Genomic DNA, 20002 nt, shown 5'->3' with positions numbered 1-20002 from the left:
AATGTGAGATAAGGCCTCTAGGACTATTATCCGGGATCAAGCATCACAGGGATTACATCTGGGTTGTATTATAAACACTCTGTTATCATCTAGAATGAAAGAAATTTAAAGCATGCATTCAAGGATGAGACTAGGTTTTCTAAACACGGATTCATTTGTTGCTGTTAACCTTGAAATTAATGGATGCTTTTAAACCCAGCTTCTAACTTTTTATTCTACTATATAAAACATATAAAGTAGTGTGTTGATTAGCTAGCACGGAAGTAAAGGTTAACAAAAATAAAACAGAAAAATAAGGTAATACTATTTTATTGGACTAACAATATATTTTCTGGCTTGCTTCTTCAGGTCAGAATAGAATGAATAAAAGATGGCATTAGCAGAAAATATACAGTAAGGGGTAGATTTTAAAAGGTGCGCGCGCGAGTCCATGTGCGCGCACTTCCCGGTGTGCACACATGAACGCGCCGATTTTATAATATGCACGCACTGGCGCATGCATGTTATAAAATCCGGGGGTTGCGCACACATGCGAGCCGGATTTTATAATCCGTACGTACATATGTGGGCGGCGCTCGCAGGGGGGCCTAATTTTATAAAGGTACACGCGGCGACGACATCGGGCCTCTCCCAGTTCCCTCCCAGTCTGCTCCAATTAAGGAGCGGATTGGGAGGGAACTTCCCTAACCCCCTGCCTAACCTTCCTTCCCCTCTCCTCCCCACCCCTTAAACCTAACCTACCTTACCTTTTTTTTTTTATTTTGTAAGTTGCTGCTCCTCAGGAGCAGAAGCAACTTGCATGCACTGGCCAATTGCCGGCACGTGCTTCCCCAGCACAGCGGCAAATGGCTGCTGTACCAGCCGCCTTCAGCCTCACCTCTCCCTGCCCCCCCCCCCCCCCAGACCACCCCTTTCTCTGGGCCCAGCACTTATTCACGTACCGGGGTTTTATGCGCGTGGCCGGGCCCATTTGAAAATTTGCCCAGTGCGTGTAAGGCCCGGCCAAGGATTTACACGCACCGGGCATTTAAAATCTGCCCATAAATGAATCTTCAAAGCAGTGGCGTAGCCACGGGTGGGCCTGGGTGGGCAGCTGCCCACCCAATTTAGACCCAGGCCCACCCAACTGACACCAGAACTGCAAGGCTGTCGCGGGATCCCATCCCCGCGACAGTGAAGAGGAGAACCCATGCTTGGCACGCCATCACGGCACACGTGGGGAAGCGGTCCTACAACCATACGGCCGACCGATCTTCCTGTTTGGGGGGCGGGGAGGAGAGCGGAAGCGCCGCGCACAGTTTCCGCTTCCTCCCCCCAGAGCAGGAAGATCAGCTGGCCTCTCCTGCTATCTTCAAGCTATACGGCCGACCGATCTTCCTGTTGGGGGGGGGGGGGGAGAGAAGAGCGGAGGCGCCGCGCACAGCTTCCGCTCCCCCCCCCCCAAGCAGGAAGATCGGTCGGCCGTATGGCTTGAAGATAGCAGGAGAGGCCAGCTGATCTTCCTGCTCTGGGGGGAGGAAGCGGAAACTGTGCGCGGCGCTTCCGCTCTCCTCCCCGGCCCCCCCCCCAAACAGGAAGATCGGTCGGCCATACGCCCGAAGATAGCAGGAGGCTAGTGGCAGCAGGAGAGGCCAGCTGATCTTCCTGCTCTGGGGGGAGGAAGCGGAAACTGTGCACAGGCTTGAATGTGTATGTGAGGATGAGAATGGGAGCCTTGTTGTGTGTGTGTGGGTGAAAATCGGACCCTGGGTGTGTATGGGAGTGAGAATGGAGTCTTGAATGTGTGTGGGTGAGGATGGAAGCTTGAATGTGTGTATATATGGGTGAGAATGGGAGCCTGGGTTTGTGTGTGTGGGTGAGAATGGAAGCTTGAATATGTGGGTGAGAATGGAAGCTTGAATATGTGGGTGAGGATGGAAGCTTGAATGTGTATATATATGGGTGAGAATGGGAGCCTGGGTTTGTGTGTGTGGGTGAGAATGGAAGCTTGAATATGTGGGTAAGAATGGGTGCTTGAAAGTGTGTATGTGTGGGTGAGAATGGGACCTTAAATGTGTGTATGTGTGGGTGAGAATGGGAGAATGGGTTTGTGTGTGTGTGGATGAGAATGGGTGCCTGGATGTGCGTCTGTGTGTGCATAAGAATATAAGCCTGGGGAGGGGTGAGAAAGTGAGAGCTTGTATGTGTGTCTGCAGAGAATGTGAGCTTGGGGGGGGGGGGGGGGGGGGGGAGAGCATATGAGAGTGAGAGCCTGAGTGTGTGAGGGAGTCTGTGAGAGAAAGCATTTATGTATATATGTGTGTGTGTGTGGAAGGGAAGAAGACAGTAGTAGAAAAGACACTGAAGAGGAATTAGGAAATGAGCGACAAGGGAAAAAATGGGAAAGAGAGACCAGGACCAACTGATTAGAAAAATACAAAGATCAGACAACAAAGGTAAAAAAAAAATATATATATATAGAGAGAGAGAGAGAGAGAGATGTTAGCAATTTAAATATGTCATCTTTGGGAATGTGCATTCTTATATTTTTGAATTTTGCTCTTTCTTAAGTATTCCACTGTTCAGACATTTTAGTTTCTCAGGCTTTCTATTTTGGCTTTATCTACATGTTTCTGTTTCTAATTTATAGTCTATTATTTCTATATTAGGTAAGGGTCGGTCTCAGTTTTGCCTGTTTGTGACAGAAATGAGTATTTCTGGCATATAGTTTCTCTGTAGTAGTAGTCCAGCCTGTTCTGTTATTCCCGTAGGTGATGTATTAATGTTCTAGGGCCTGGTGTAGTATTTGCATTGCTGCTTTTTCATAAGGTTGCTGTTTGAATCCTGAGAGTCAGTGCTGTGATTGTTTGGCAAGGTTCCAGATGCCTCTTTCTTTGCAAGAGTTTGTTACTTCACAAAATAGCAGTGGAGGGTTATTTTTTGCTGAGATTACACCAGAATTTGAATTTTTTTTTTCATGTTACTTGTAATGTGAATTGCCCTAGCTCTGCGCTGCACCTGTTCTGATGATTAATTATATTTTATTGTATTTATGAAGATTTCTGGGTTTCTGCAAAGATGGTTCATGAAAGAATACATTAATTTTTGTTTTATTATATGATTGGATTTGATTGTTTTCTATACTTGAAATAATTGAAGTAAATTATTTTAAAGTTTCATACATGACACATAATGGCTGTTGCAAACTACTTAGAAAGCCATTCTAGGGTGCAGTATATATGGCATTATTTATCAGTAAGAAAACAACTAGTAGACCTGCATGCCTTGTGCCCACCTATGTTAACCTTGTGCCCACCCAAAAAATCAATTCTGGCTACGCCACTGCTTCAAAGGCATTCTAATGATAGTTTGAAGGGGAAAAGGGTTGGAGGGGATGGGTTGATAAATGACCCAAAAGTGATAGTAAGTACAATTTTATGACTCAAAATATGTTAATAACCCTAGTTCTTTGTTAAGGAAAAGGGACTCAGCTTCTGATCATCCATCAACTCTTCCCAATAAACCCCTTCCATTTCACACTATTGGAATTACATTTATGAGTCACTTATATTTTCTGGTAAATTTAATCTTTTGCTTAATCTATTCTGACCTGCAGAAGAAAGCATTAGTTCCCAAAAGCTAGTTAAGAAATGTTTTACGTTGGTTCAATAAAAAGATACTAACTTTTGTTTTGTTTTTGGTTAACCGTTATTTCTGTATATAAAACTTACAAATAATATGAAATGCTTCTGAGAAGTGATCAGTGATACGGGAAGTTGGATCATATATCAGACAAGTAAATTGCTTACCCCATAAACCAGTTCTCCCACCATCCCATTCCAGATTTTTGTTTCTGAATCCCTTGCTCCATATTTTCCATCTGGCACAATGGCAATTTTGTACTTGATACCAATATGTTTTGCAATTTCTAATGCCAGATCTACACAGTATCCTTCATACTTGTCATTTCCTTCAAACATCTCATGGTTTTTCTTGAACATAACATATGGAGCTTCCTATAACAAAAGAAGCAGAACTGTAAAAGGGAAACACAGAACAGAAGGATCTGAATGCGTGATTCGGCTGCAGAAGAATGCCTCTGCCAAAAGCCTGTCTGTAGTACACATAGCAGGCTGCCAGAAGTAGCATCATCCAAGAAGTATCACATATGTTCACATATGATCATAAACACCACAGTTCTGATGTCAAACAATAAGAACTAAAAGTGTTGCACCATTTAACATGAGCACAGCAGCACACACGGACACTTAAAGTCCTGACTCCTTTAGACAAAAGAGAACAACATGGAAACAGACATTTTCTAGTTGCACATTGATGCCTTTAAAACTCTGCAGATATAACCCAGTCTTGGAACAGTATGTGGCGCATATAATCTCAAAACCCTTCAGCAAGTGATGAGTTATAAATATATGGGCATTTATGACTTAATCTCAAGGTTAGTTTTCAACTACAAATCCTACAGTTATGGAACTTGAATGGGTTTAACCAACTCATTACAGAAGAAACATTTGCATGGAATGGATGGTGACAACTTATTTTTAACTTTTTATCATATAATATAAAGAAGAGGGTAAAATAGATACATTTATCATTAATTTTCAAATGAAGGAACATTGGATGCACTTTAGTTTTACTAATTTAAATTATGACCAAAATTTGAAACAGAATAACAAGCCTTGAGAAATTTCAATGGATAGTATACTTGAATGCAAATTTTAAAATAGATATGAATTTTCTTATATGAATATATGATTTTCATCTTAATGTGCATATAGCGCTTTACTTAATGAATGTGCCACATAACAAAAGGGTCTATAATAAAGGACTTAAGACAACCACAGCTTAGATTCATAGAAAAGAGAAAATAGAAGTATTAGTCTACAGAAGAACCATGCTGACTCTCTGGAGAGCCAAATTTGGATAATCCAAAACTGTACACACAAACATGAATTATGATGGTAGATAACAACCACAGATCCTAGCTAGTCTGCTCATTTTTCCTTTGTATTGCACTATCACAGTCCCTGCTTGATCTCTGACTTTGCCTTCTCTGAATTAAATAACCTCTAGGCTTCTTCCATACTTTCGTGAATTCTAGCACTGGTTTTGCTTCTTCCACCTCAAGTGGGAGGCTGTTCCACTCCTCCATCACTTTAGAAATATTTCTTTTTCTTACTCCTAAGTCTACCCCTTTTCAGCCTGATACTATGGCTCCGTGTTCTGCACATCCTCTGTTGGTGGTACGTTACTACGATTCTAGAAGATAGGGCAAAGGGCATGATATGCAGTCTGAGAGACTGCAACATAAGATTGTTCTACTTCAGTCTCTTAACTCTGCCCCTCCCCCTAAAAAAACCCAAGCAAATTACCAATAAAATTAATATTGAATGTATTGAGCCATCTGGATGTCAACAAACACCTTTACTAGCAATGAGATATCAGTTGTGATGCCCAGGAGAGAAAATATGTAATGAAAACAAATTGTGGAAAGTCTCCCAGGGCTACTGCCCAGGAGAGAAGGGATAGGTCGATCATCATAGTTGGTGATTTGATTATTAGGAATGTAGACTGCTGGGTGGCTGCTGGGCATGAGGATCACACCAAGTAACATGCCTACCTGGTGCGAAGGTAGAGGACCTCACACATCACCTAGACAGGATTTTAGACAGTGATGGGGAGGAGCCAGCTGTCATGGTACATGTGGGCACCAATGTAGGAAAATGTCGGAGGGAGGTTCTAGAATTCAAATTTAGGATTTGAGGTAGAAAGATGAAATCCAAACCTCCAGGTTAGCAATCTCTGAAATGCTTCCCGTTCCATGCGAAGGTCCCCAGAGGCAAGCAGAGCTCCAGAGTTTCAATGCGTGGATGAGACAATGGTGCTGGAAGAGGGATTCAGTTTTGTAAGGAACTGGGAAACCTTTTGGGGAAAGGGGAGACTTTTCCCGAAAGGATGGGCTCCACCTTAACCAGAGTGGAACCAGGCTGCTGGCACTAACTTTTAAAAAGGAGATAGAGCAGCTTTTAAACTAGAACAAGGGGGAAAGCCGACAGTCACTCAGCAGTGCATGATTCAGAGGAATGTATCCTTGAAGGATACTAATGAAACAGGAGAGTCAGGGCATCCCACAGAGAGTTTCCAATAAAAGCAAACATACTCCATGTGCCTGTACTTAAAAAATCACCTGAGCTAAAGATTTCCAAATTATCCCTATCAACTGAAAAACAGGTTGTTAATACAAACAAAAAACACACTTTGAAATGTCTTTAGGCCAATGCCAAAAGTCTAAGAAGTAAGATGGAAGAGTTAGAGTGTATAGCAGTAAATGATGAGATTGACATAATTGGCATCTCAGAGATCTGGTGGAAGGAGGATCACCAATGGGACAATGCTATATCAGAGTACAAATTATATCGCAATAATAGGGAGGATCAACTTGGTGGGGGTATAGCACTTTATGTCTGAGAGGGTATAGACTCAAACAGAATAAAGATCATACAAGAAACTAAATGCTCAGTAGAACCTATATGGGTAGAAATCACATGTGTGCTGGGTAAGAGTATAGTGATAGGAGTATACTATCGTCCATTTGGACAAAATGGTCAAATAATGAAATATTAAGAGAAATTGGGGAAGCTAACCAATTTGGCAGTGCAGTAATAATGGGAGATTTCAATTACCCCAATATTGATTGGGTAAATGTAACATCAGGACATGCTAGAGACATAAAGTTCCTGGATAGAATAAACGACTGCTTCATGGAACAATTGGTTCAGGAACCAACAAGAGAGGGAGCTATTTTAGATTGAATTCTGAGTGGAATGCAGGATTTGGTGAGAGAGGTAACGGTGGTGGGGTCACTTGGCAATAGGGATCATAACATGATCAAATTTGAACTAAGGGGGGAAATAAGTAAATCTATACCTCTAACACTAAATTTTCAAAAGGGAAACTTTGATAAAATGAGGAAATAGAAAAAAACTGAAAGGAGCAGCTGCAAAGATTAAAAGTGTTCAACAGGTATGGACATTGTTTAAAAATATAAGGGCAGATTTAAAAACCTATGTGCATGGCCTACATTTGTGCATGCTACCCAGCGCGCACAAATATACCCCGATTTTATAACATGTGCGCGCAGCTGCGTGCATGTTATAAAATCAGGGGTCGGCACGTGCAAGGGGGTGCACACTAGTGCAACTTTCGCACGCCGAGCCCTCGGGGAGACCAGCTGGCTTTCTCCATTCCCTCTGAGGCCGCTCAAAATGAGCAGCTTCGGAGGGAACTTTCCATTCCCCCCCACCTTCTCCTCCCTTCCCCTACCTGTCACGCCCCCAGCCCTAAAGAAACCCCGCCATACCTTTGTAACTTGCATGCGCTGACCAACTGCTGGCGCGTGATCTCCCGGACAAGCAGCCCTGCAGAGGCCTATGGCCCCGCCCTGCCCATTTTTTCAAGCTCCGGGACTTACACGCCTCCCGGGCTTTACGCGCACCGCTGGGCTTTTTGAAAATAGGCCCGGTGCGTGTAACCCCCTTATGTGTGTAAATCCACCTGGATTTATGTGCGTAAGTCTTTTAAAATCTACCCCATCTTCTTAGAGGAGCAGTCCAGATGTATTCCACGCATTAAGAAAAGTGGAAGGAAGGCAACATGATTACCGGCATGATTAAAAGGTGAGGTGAAAGAGGCTATTTTAGCCAAAAAAAAAATCCTTCATAAATTGGAAGAAGGATCCATCTGAAGAAAATAGGAAAAAGCATAAGCATTGTCAAGTTAAGTGTAAAACATTGATAAGACAGGCGAAGAAAGAATTTGAAATGAAGTTGGCCGTAGAGGCAAAAACTTTAAAAAATATATCCGAAGCAAGAAACCTGTGAGGGAGTTGATTGGACCGTTAGATGACTGAGGGGTTAAAGTGGCTCTTAGGGAAGATAAGGCCATTGCAGAAAGACTAAATAAATTCTTTCCTTCTGTGTTTACTATGGAGGATGTTGGGGAGATATCAGTTCTGGAGATGGTGTCAAGGGTGATGAGTCAGATGAACTGAACCAAATCACTGTGAACCTGAAGATGTAATAGGCATGATTGACAATTTAGAGAGTAGCAAATCACCTGGACTGGATGGTATGCATCCCAGGGTTCTAAAGGAACTAAAAAATGAAATTTCAGATCTATTAGTTAAAATTTATAACCTATTATTAAAGTCATCCATTGTACCTGAAGACTGGAGGGTGGCTAATTTAACCCCAATATTTAAAAAGAGCTCCAGGGGCGATCCGGAAAACTATAGACCGGTAAGCCTGATTTCAGTGCCGGGAAAAATAGTGGAAACTATTCTAAAGATCAAAATCACAGAGCATATAGAAAGACATGTTTTAATGGAACACAGTCAACATGGATTTACCTAAGGGAAGTCTTGCCTCACAAATCTGCTTAATTTTTTTTAAGGGGTTAATAAACGTGGATAAAAGTGAACCGGTAGATGTAGTGCATTTGAATTTTCAGAAGGCATTTGACAAAGTCCCTCATTTTATTTATTTATTTAAAAGTATTTATATACCATTTTTCAAAACAAGGTTTTTTTGTCAAAACGGTTTACATAGTAAAATGAAAATAAAATAGAATAGAATTAAAAATTAAAGATAAAAAAAAATAAAATTAAAATACAGAAACTGGTATATACCTCATGAGAGGATTCTAATAAAACTAAAAAGTCATAGGATACGAGGTGATGTCCTTTCGTGGATTACAAACTGGTTAAAAGACAGAGAATAGGATTAAATGGTCAATTTTCTCAGTGGAAAAGGGTAAACAGTAGAGTGCCTCAGGGATCTGTACTTGGACTGGTGCTTTTCAATAGAGACGAGTGAAGCCTGAACCTTTTGTTTTCGGCCCGCCGTGGGAAAGTTCATATTTCCCGCAGTTCAGGCCTTTCAAATTCAGGGGGACCCGAATTTCGGATTAGTGCGCACTAACGGGAAAAACCCGTTCGGGTTTCGGGCTCCCTGAACCAGTACGAATTAACATCCCTACTTTCAATACATTTATAAATGATCTGGAAAGGAATATGATGAGTGAGGTTACAAATTTGCAGATGATACAAAATTATTCAGATTAGTTAAATCACAAGCAGATTGTGATAAATTGCAGGATGACCTTGCGAGACTGGAGGATTGGGTATCCAACTGGCAGATGAAATTTAATGTGGACAAGTGCAAGGTGATGCATATAGGGAAAAATAACCCATGCAGAAGTTGCACGGTTAGGTTCCACATTAGGAGCTACCACCCAGGAAAAATATCTAGGTACCATAGTGGATAACACATTGAAATCATCGGCTCAGTGTGCTGCAGTCAAAAAAGCAAACAGAATGTTAGAAATTATTAAGAAGGGAATGGTGAATAAAACAGAAAATGTCATAGTACCTCTGTATCGCTCCATGGTGAGACTGCACCTTGAGTAGTGTGTACAGTTCTGGTCACTGCATCTCAAAAAAGATATAGTTGCACTGGAGAAGGTACAGAAAAGGGTGACCAAAATGATAAATGGGATGGAACAGCTCCCCTATGAGGAAAGGCTAAAGAGGTTAGGACTGTTCAACTTGGAGAAGAGACAGCTGAGGCGGGGGTTGGGAAATGATAGAGGTCTTCAAAATCATGAGAGGTCTAGAATGGGTAGATGTGAATCAGTTATTTACACTTTTGGATAATAGAAGGACTAGGAGGCACTCCATGACATTAGAAAGTAGCACATTTAAAACTAATCGGAGAAAATTATTTTTCACTCAATGCATAATTAAGCTCTAGAATTTGTTGCCAGAGGATGTGGTTAGTGCAGTTAGTGTAGCTGGGTTTAAAAAAGGTTTGGATAAGTTCTTGGAGAAGAAGTCCATTAACTGCTATTAATCAAATTGACTTAGGGAATGGCCTCTGCTGCTTCTGGCATCAGTAGCAAATGATCTTTTTAGTGTTTGGGTACTTGCCAGGTTCTTGTAGCCTGGTTTGGCCACTGTTGGAAACAGGATGCTGGGCTTGATGGACCCTTGGTCTGACCTAGTACAGCAATTTCTTATGTTCTTTTGTTCTTAAGATACAGTAGTGATACCTGCAAATTGACAATTTAATGCGCTATGCTGCTTAATATTTACTGACATATCACACTATTATTTATTTTGTTTTTATTTATTTGTTTTTATATACTGTCATTCAACACAGGTTATCACATTGGTTTACATAGAACGTATATGTTGCTTACATAGTAACAGGGAGAGTTAACTGGGCTAACATAGCAAGGGGATAATAATTTAACATATACTGATTAACTTTATGAGGGGGGTCTTATTGCGAGGATCAATTCTCTTATAAACATTTATGTACATAAAAATTTAACGATTTAGTAGAATACTGTTTCAGTAGTACATGGCTAGATTCTGTAGAACATGTCTAAGTAGAAAAGCTTAACATGGTGGGTTAAATATGGTTTCAGTGGATTGTTCAGAGGTTGATGGAGGAACTTCTATGAGGTGGAGGAAGAAGTGAGAGGAGGATTGAGTGGGAGGGTGGATGGTGGATCTTCTGTGTGAGTGGAAGGAAGTTGAAGGATGGTTGTCCTCAGGATATTGTAAAGGCTTTTTGGAAGAGCCATGTTTTTAGCTTCTTTTTGAAAGTTTGTGATGTTGGTTCGAGTCTTAGGTCTATGAGGAGGCTGTTCCAGAGGGGAGGTCCGGCCAGTGAGAATGCAAGTTCCCTGGTTGAGTTGAGGTGAACTTGTTTTGGAGGGGTGGCTGTGAGAAGACCCGTGTTTGTGGAGCGTAGATTCCTTTGTGGAATTTGGAATTGTAGTGCAACATTCATCCATTCGATTTTGTTATTGTATAGGGTTTTGTGGATGAGGGATAAGGTTTTGTATTGTATTCTGAAGGGGATCGGCAGCCAGTGTAACTCCTTGAGAATTGGGGTGATATGATCGGTTCTTTTGCTGCTGGTGAGTGATCTTGCTGCAGCGTTTTGAAGGAGTTGGAGTGGTCTTAGGGAGGAAGCTGGTAGGCCTAGAAGGATTGCGTTGTAGTAGTCTAGTTTAGAGAATAGGAGAGCTTGTAGGGCCGTTCTGTAGTCTTGGGGGTATAGGAGAGGTTTGATCTTTTTTAGGACTTGGAGTTTGTAGAATCCTTTTTTTATTATGGTGTTTATGTGTTTTTTGAGGTTTAGTTCGCTGTCTAGTGTGATTCCTAGATCTTTTGCTAAATTTAGTACACTAAATTGTACTAACTAGAAAACATTCTTGCTATAGGGAACAATTTTAATTGTGTTATAAATTATTATACTGTGGCAACCCAACTGTGGAATATTGGGACAAGTTAGCAATGTATACATTCCTAGAGTATGCCTGACTGATGTGCCTGTTTGTTCCTAATACAATAGAGAAATTATTAATAAGCAATTCATTGAAGTGTTAATGATTCTTAAAATGTTTCCAAGGTTGGTAAAACTTACACTAGTTTGCTAAGTGCAACATTTGTTACACAAATTAGAGTTGCCTGGGGAAACTTTAACTCAAGTAAATATTTTTTTTGGAGTTATAAAAAATATGAATAGGAAAAGAACCACTTTTAAAATCACGTCTCTCACTCTGTGCTTATAGCAAAAAAAAAAAAAATCACTTGAAATTATGACTCAAAATGAATAACCTGCATGTCTGGAAGAGTTCCATCCCTCTTTATTATCATGTACCCCCTGTAAATCATACTGCACTATTTCCCTCTTTCCCATTTTACACCAAATTTTAGGAGGAAGGACACCTTCAGTTTGAATAATTCAAATGGAAAAGATACACTAATCTTTTGAGAAAAATAAAAGCTCTTATCCTCTATAAAATGATGTAAAATATGTCAAGCTGAGACTCAGGAGCCTGATTCAGAGTCCAAGGAAGAATAATTGTATAGCATAAAATGCACTGCAGGATTAAGCACAGTGAGAATTTTTGCCTGAATGACACGGTTCAGAGTTAGTTTCTTGGGCATAATTCTTTGTGACAGTTCTCCCATATCAGCCTGATTCATGTATATTTCAGAGAGAATAGTTGTTACTTCTTTAATGGGGGAACCATTTTTCAGTGAGCATTCAAAGCTATCAAGGAATCCCAGCCACAGCTCCAAAGAAACGTTTACTGACTTGATAGAGAGTGCACTTCTTTAGTTTCTGGAAAGAATTATTATTTATTTGCCTCAGCCAGAGGACTGTTGTTGTAATCACTGGGTTAGATGGGAGGGAGAAAAATGGGTAAAAATGAGGGGAAAACCCTGGGTAGGCATGAATGAAGTCTCATGATGAAGTAAGTTAAAGTTGTTAGGTTCCAGTTGAGCTGGAAACCCAAAAGAGCTACAGGAAACCATCATCAGCTTTGCATTTGCTTTCTGATGGCAGTCTTTTTCAGTTATATTTTGTGACTTTGGGTCTATGCCATCCAACTCTTAATCAGCCACTTACACTTATCTGCAGGAGGAATATCCGCCCCCCCCCCCCCAACAATGTTCATAAATGTAGTCATGGCTATTTTAAGTTTCACATCACTGTGGCCCCACAAAAATCAAAACTTTTAATGGACATACGTTATACCAGTTTGTGCCTCAAGAATTTTGCTTCCAGACTCTGAATCTGCTAGATATTGAATAGATGTTGCTATTTGTTCTAAAGCACCTTGCAAACATAGATGGATTGTTCTGTAAAAAGAATAAATATCCAACAAATCACACTACAAAACTGTCCACAGACCAGACAAAAATGAAAAGTTACTTTTCAACAATAGCTGAAATGAACTTACATTGACAACGTCTGAGCTGCTTAGTGATTTAGCTATAGGATGCTGTTTTCAAAGGAGTTTTGGAAGAAATCATTTTGAAAATGGATCCCTAATTGTAGTAGAAGAAAAAAAAAGAAAAATGTTCAAAAAATGTTCAGTATCTATCTAATATTGGTTTAACTGAAAAGAAATAGCACAGAGTTTGGTAATAGTATTCCTAGTTTAATCAAGAAATACTAAAGCTGCAGAAAGATGCTGCTTATAAGAGGGCGTTCTCAGATGCTATAGTTAAGAAACAACCTGGAAGTGCTTTGGACAGATGCAATGCCACCGAAGCTCATATCGCTCAGCATTTTGAACAGACTACTTAAAAGAAAATGTAATGTGTCCCACCACCACCACCACTACCACCTTCTTTGACAAACTGTTTAACTAATAACTCTGTTTGGCTTTAGTTAAAAGCAAAATAATCCCAAGGGATTTGATGTCTCCTTAAACAAACTATTGAATTTCTAAGCTCTGACTATACATTGAGGGGATACCTTGCAAAAGCATTTCTGTAGGCAAAACTCAGATTATATCCTATGGATCTGGTTTGCTATAAACTTTTGAGAGCATGTCATCTTAGCCTGTAAGTTTATCTGGACTGTGCGGAGGTCCAGTCCTCTGAGGGCAGAGTTGGGGAGGGGTTTGGATTTGATTACATGCTTTTTGATTTTCAAAAGTATGTGCCAAAATGCTTAAGGACAATTTGTGTGGATGTTTAGCAAGTGTAACATGTGCAGGCAAGTTTGGAGGGGTAATTTTCAAAGGAAACATATGTGTAAATTCCCTATGAAAATGTGAGTAAATTCTACATGTATTTGCAGCATAAGTAACTCACAGTGTTACAAAATTAACCTCCTTTTGTCTTGTCCCATCACCTTTTATCCTTCTCTTCCTTCTCAAATTAGAATTCTCAGACTTCACAAATGATTGTGCCAGTGATTAGGGTAGCAGAGAGCAAGTCACCCATTCACTACATGTTGGGTCCAGCCCTTGCCTTTTTAACTTGCACTGCAACATTTCCTGGGAGCTGCAGTTTTGAATTCTTTAAAGCAGTAAGACTAACTAATGTTTTAAAAATGCTAAATGGTCTCTTTTTTTATCTCTATCTTGTCTGTAGCACTTACTTCTGGTTTGCTTTGCATGTTTGTCCCTCATTATTTTATTTCTTACATTTTTACATTTTGTGGATTGAAAAATGGGCAATATATTATGACAGCCCTAAATTGTAAAATTCCCTCTTTAAGAATGCTTTTGAGTTGTACATGCTGCGCTCATACGTCACATTAAGTACATCAGAGTTGTTACTTAGTATTCCAAATATGAAACAGAACAGCATTAGCATCATCTCTGTTAACTTGCAGAATAATGGAAGTGAAAAGAGAGAGTTTTGGAAAAACATTAAATGCATGTTCTCTTTGGGAAAGAAACCAAAACCAAAAAGGAAGAACAGTATGTATGTTGCTATGTTTGTTTTGCCTTTTGAGGGAATCATGATTTCAAACATTTTCATTGGAACAGATTTAGCCCAAATTGGACTATAAATGCAAGGCCCAGTAGTTTGTTAGCTACAAACGGCAGAGCTCAGGAACAAGAACATAAAATCTATTTGAAAATCATGCCCAGATTGAAATCTAATTAGGAAGCTCACAGTGGCTATTTGGTTTATGACTCTTATTGCATCTTGCATGCTTTAGTCTCTGGGTTATCAAAGGGAAAATGATGGATCAAATGCACTAGTAAGAAGTTCATATAAGCCAAAAAAAACAAGATAATAGTGTAAATCAGGAATTTCCCATTTGGATTTCAGTTGCAGGTGTGAATATTTATTTACAATAATTTCTATTCCATGTCATTACTAAAAACATTTTTGTTTGAAGCGGAATATAGAGCACACATCTAAGAAGAGACCTCTGTGGTCTGAAAAACTCTTGCACAGCATCTTATTTGGACTGAAGTTAACGTTAATTCAAGAAAGGATATCTCACAACCTGCAGGAAATCTAAATAGAATGCAAAACTACTGGATAACCCTCCTCTTCTGTGCCTTGATGCAGTGGTGCGTTGGAGGAGGCTTCTGGGGCTGCTTATTTGCTCATTGTTCAATTATTTTCTAAAAAAAGCATCACTGAGTGGAGCAGAGGTGGTCGGAGTCATTTGCTAAGACATGGTGGACACATTAATTCCTTGAGGTTAGCATCTAATGAATTAGAGATCCCTATATTTGTTATCCTAGTTTGTTTCAATAGGAAAAATAAAGAATAATAGCAACTGCAGTATAGCAAAGGGTAAACAAAACCAATATCTCTGAACAAACTACCTTATTTTCTAGACAGTCTGTAACAGTGGAGTGCCTCAGGGATCTCTCCTGGGGCTGATTCTGTTCAGTATCTTGATGAGTGATACTGCAGAGAGATTAGTAAGGTGTGCCTTTTTGGATATATCACTAAGGTCTGCAACAGAGTGGACATCTCTGAGGAAATAAACAGAATGAGAAGTAATCTAAGAAAGCTCGAGGAGTGGTTGAGAGCTTGTCAGTGACTCAATGCATAAAAGTGCAAAATTGTGAATTTTGGGATGCAGAAATCTAAAAGGTGAATTTTAAAAGCCCAGTTCACGCATCAATTAGGGGATGGGCGAACAAGTCGGGCTCACGCATGCTGACCGTATTTTAGAAAGCATCCAGATACACTCTTAAACGCCGTGGCGCACACATCTCAAACAACTTCAAAAAGGGGCAGGGCATGGGCATTTCACGGGCCTGGCCAAGAGACGCAGGTGTAAATATTCATGCGCCAAGGTCCCCTGCCGCGCAACTTTACTTGTGCTATGAATGATGCGTAGGTCATTAGATAAATGATGGAGCCATTTCTGAGGGGTTAACAGGGTCTGCGGGGAATGTAGGCTGTTAAACTGGGGCAGAGGCTTGGAGGACCTAGCTGTTAACTGACTGAACCGATGGACAAACTGGTAAACTGGGAATGGCATGGGCCTATGCTCCTTTTAAACTCTCCCAACTTATGTGGTAGAAGTGGGATTTGCGTGCCCGTGCGCACACCTACTTAAAATTTGGCGCACATGTGTGCGCAGCCAGGCTATTTTATAACATATGATGTACCTTTGAATGTCGGTAATAAAAAGTTGTTAAATAAATAACTGGAGGGGCTGACTTTGTTGGGGGCTGGCTGCTGGCTGCTGATGGACTATAGTACACACAGAAGGCTACTACTTATCAGATCTACTCAGTCCTTATAGTGTGATCAATTGGGTCTTCATCTGTTGTAAAAAGAATAAGTAAATAGTGTACATTTGTTTTATCTGTTATATATTATCCCCAGTTATTTGTATCCAAGTTCAATCTTCCTGTTTATTGTAAGACAACATTTTGTCATGGTTATTGTTTAAAATGTAAACCGACTTGATTAGTAATTCTGTTACTGGAAAATCGGTATATAAAAGTGCTAAATAAATAAATAAATAAAATAAATAAATAATATGCTTGCATACACACGCACAAGTTATAAAATAGTTGTGTCCCTGGGTGCGGGCTGGCACCTGCGTGCAAACGTGCGCCCGTGCACTGGTTTGAAAGTTACTGTCTAAGGGAGCAGTACACGATGGACAGGGAGAGGCTGATGTGCACGGACCAGGAGATAGACCTTGGAGTGATAGTATTATATGATTTCAAGGTTGCAAAACAGTGAGCTAAGATGGTGGCTAAAGCCACAGTAATGCTGGGGTGCATTGGGAGAGGAATAACTAGTTGAAAAAAAAGAAGCATATAGCCTAGAGAAGAGGAGTGACAGGGGAGATATGACAGCCATATTCAAATATCTTAAAGTTATTAGTAAGGCACAAGTAACAAACCTTTTTCACAGGAAGGTATATTCAAGAACAAGAGGATGGAATGGCCTCTCAATAGAGATGGTAGACACTGAAAAAAAAAATAAAGGAATTTAAAAAAAAGTCCAAAGATTCCCTACTGGTGAGAAAGTGAGGTAGATGCTCTCCAGTATGGTTTTGCGCAGGATGGTATGTGAGGCAGACTGGGTGGGTCTGATGGTTCTTGTCTACTGTCATAGTCTATGACCAGTGGTAGGAATGTGGCAATATTGCAAACCCACCCTTAATTCCCTCCAGAGCAGAGGCAAGGGGTAGGTGATAAGGATGAAAGAATGGATGGAAGAAGGAAACACAACCAAATGATAGTACTAGAGGATATGGGTTAGTCAGCTAGGTACCTGTAGACCATAATGCCCCCAAACCTGAGCTGAGTTAGTATTGGCAAGTTGATGGAATGCTTGGGGGAAAATGGAAGTGGGATACTCAGACAACAGCTTCTCTAGTTTTGGTAACTGATTTGATCAAAAAGCTTGGTTGTAAGACAAGGTGGAGGAGAGGGGCAGGTGTTGGATTAAATATGGGATACTGTATGCTCATCTACCCAAGAGGGTAGATAAGAAAAAAGAGAAGAAAAAATTGATTGGATAAGGAGTGGGTCATGTTCTATGTCTAACAGTTGAGATATAGCCTTACAGAGTAGAAAAAAATAACTGGGCTGATTGAATGAGCCAAGAGGTCTTTCTTTGCTTTTTTATCTACAATCGGGGGGATTTTAATCCGGCACATGCAAATTCTGGCCAATATGTGCGAGGCTGGGTTGAGCGCGAGCTGAGCACATATTCTAAAGGGCCCAGCCATGCATGTGTATGCCGGTATGCATGGAAGAGCTGGGGTTTAGAAAAGGGGTGGTCCTGGGGTCGGCCGGGACCTGGGAATCACGCGCTGGCAGCTGGCTGGCACGCAAAAATTACTACTGCTCCAAAGGAGTAAGTTCTTCAACAAAAAGAATGAGGGTCGATAGCTAGGGTTTAGAGGTCAGAAAGAAGAGGGGAAAAGGGAGGAAAGTTAGGTAGGGGGTTAGGGAACTGGGGATGTCCCGATTGCGTCACTACACGCTTTTTAAGAAAATGCCCCCCTTAAGCGCCACCCGCGTGCACATGCGTGTGCCAAAATAAAATCAGGTGCACATGTGCGCGTGGGTATTGGATTTTATAACATGAGCGTGTCGGCGTGTGCATGTTATAAAATCGGCATGTCTTTTAAAATCTACCCCTATATTACTATGTTTGAGAAGTTCAGTTAAAGTAAATTGGTAGATTAATAATGTTTCAAGCATATGGCAGTCATGGCTTAATTTTCACAAGATTTTATTCAATAACATTTTTTTCCATAAACGCAGAATGGGAAAAGTCCTTTCAGAATAAGGCACATTTTGGGGGCAATTTTTAAATTGCCACTTTTATCCGCAGAAGGGGAAGGGAATATTCAGTGGTCCATGTTTCCTGACATCTGCTTAGATACCTGGGCAAAAACCTTTTGAAAATTGTTCTCATTATTATTTTTTTAATTACAATAAAGGCTCATTTCATGTGCGCTTTCTTTCTATTCCTAACTGGTCAGGCCAGTCTGTTTACAAAATTGTTTTAATTCCCATCCTTCATCTAATCATTCTTTCACTAGTCCTCCTTCTCCAAATCTTAAATTGTCCTTTTTTTTTCAAGATGTTTTAAAACCTTTACGTACCCTACCTTAACAACTATATTACACTACTAGAGAGCGCAAAATATTTTCAGAAAGCTAAATAGTGAACTGGGTGCTTGAGAAACGGAGTCCCTGAATCTTACACTTTTATGTCCTCCTCTAAAACAATATTCAGTTAGAATCTCCTTGCAATGAAATTGCAATATAAATAAGACAATTACCTCCTAGGATTTCTCTATGAAATGTTAAGGACTCGCAGTAGTAGCTTGAGGAGAACAAGTCTGTCAGACAAGATTTGGTAACTTGGGGATCTGGGTTTTGCTTTTGAAGATGCGTCATAGTTTCACTTTTGAAAAAGGAATCTTATCAAAGGTTTCAAGTGGTGAATTATGTTCCCAGTCCTTATGCATGGCATGTAGTCCCCACAGATTTATATACAATATTTGAAATGTTCATAGTAGGATATTAACTTTCTAATAGATTCAAGGGACACTTTTCCAGTTGGTAAAAGGGGAGCTGTCTAAGTGACATTGAGGCTCATTTATTTAAATTTTGCACTAGTGTTTTCCCAATTTATAATCGTTGGATTCCTTTGATGAAAACACTGGTACAAAACTTTAATAACATGATCCCATATCTTGCTGGTTATAGTGCTATTTGTTGCTAAATGCTACTAGTGTAGTTATAGCCTACTTTTTTTTTCACACTTTGATTTTTCTCCTCTTTAATGAAGATTTAGGCTCTAGAGCATGGGAAGGCAATTCTAGTTCTGGAGTGCCTCAAGCAAGAACATCCAAAATGAATTTTCATATAACGGTGGCAGCGCATGCAAATATATCTCATGCATATTCATTGTGGATATCCTGAACACCAGATCTGTTTGTGGCACTCCAGGACTGGAGTTGCTACCCCTGCTCTAGGACCACAGCTTAATTACTATTCATTTCTTTGGAAGCAATGTAAAAGCAGCATAGATATGCAAATCGAAGTACAAGAAAAATGCAGTGCAGCTGCTCAGCTGGTTCAACAAGATGGGATACTCCTGTTGTTTCAATCTGCAGAATTTGTTTTTCATACACCACAGTTGTAAATAAATGACAGAGCTTTTCTTTTTTTCATGTCTGCAGAATGACCATAGAACTTTGAACTAATTTAACATTCCCTTAGGTTCATGCAGTGCAGTTACTGTCCTAAAAAAAACTTGCTGGGCAGACTAGATGGACCATTTTGCTCTTTAACTGCCATCATTTAAATGTTACTATGTACCCTTTGTATTTTCTAAAATACTAGATTACATTGTGGAAAAAGAAATTTGAACAGAGAAACAGATGGGCGTTAAACTTGATGACTTTCTTGCAGCATTGTCTAGACTTTAAAATATACATGCTGTACACTCATTCTCTTTTGTTGGCACACTACTGTCCCTTTTCATGGTATAACTTTAACTATACCTTACTCAATTATACCACATATTGGCATAGTAATACTAATGGGCAGCAGAATGAACATATTTATTCCTGTTCTGAAGTTCCTTCCTTGGCTACCAGTCTTACAAAGAATTAAATTCAAGGGATTGGTTTTGATTTTTAAGGTATTAAAGCATGATGAGCCTGCTT

At 40.1% G+C, this 20002-nt stretch overlaps 1 protein-coding gene across 3 annotated transcripts in view; it reads right to left on the bottom strand.

Annotated features, from left to right (window-relative positions):
- The window catches only part of GRIA4 (glutamate ionotropic receptor AMPA type subunit 4), a 690840-nt gene that overhangs the window by 130903 nt on the left and 539935 nt on the right, over positions 1-20002 (bottom strand). For all 3 annotated transcript variants that reach the window (XM_029602429.1, XM_029602431.1, XM_029602428.1), the window contains one exon: positions 3789-3995. In XM_029602429.1, the coding sequence (XP_029458289.1) occupies positions 3789-3995 (207 nt within the window). The remainder of the gene's footprint in view (positions 1-3788; positions 3996-20002) is intronic.

This window comes from Rhinatrema bivittatum, chromosome 5 (genome assembly GCF_901001135.1).
Source record: "Rhinatrema bivittatum chromosome 5, aRhiBiv1.1, whole genome shotgun sequence".
NCBI classification, from domain to species: Eukaryota; Metazoa; Chordata; class Amphibia; order Gymnophiona; family Rhinatrematidae; genus Rhinatrema; species Rhinatrema bivittatum.
The sequence above is the reverse complement of the archived record's forward strand: the minus strand, read 5'-3'. Positions and strand labels throughout refer to the sequence as shown.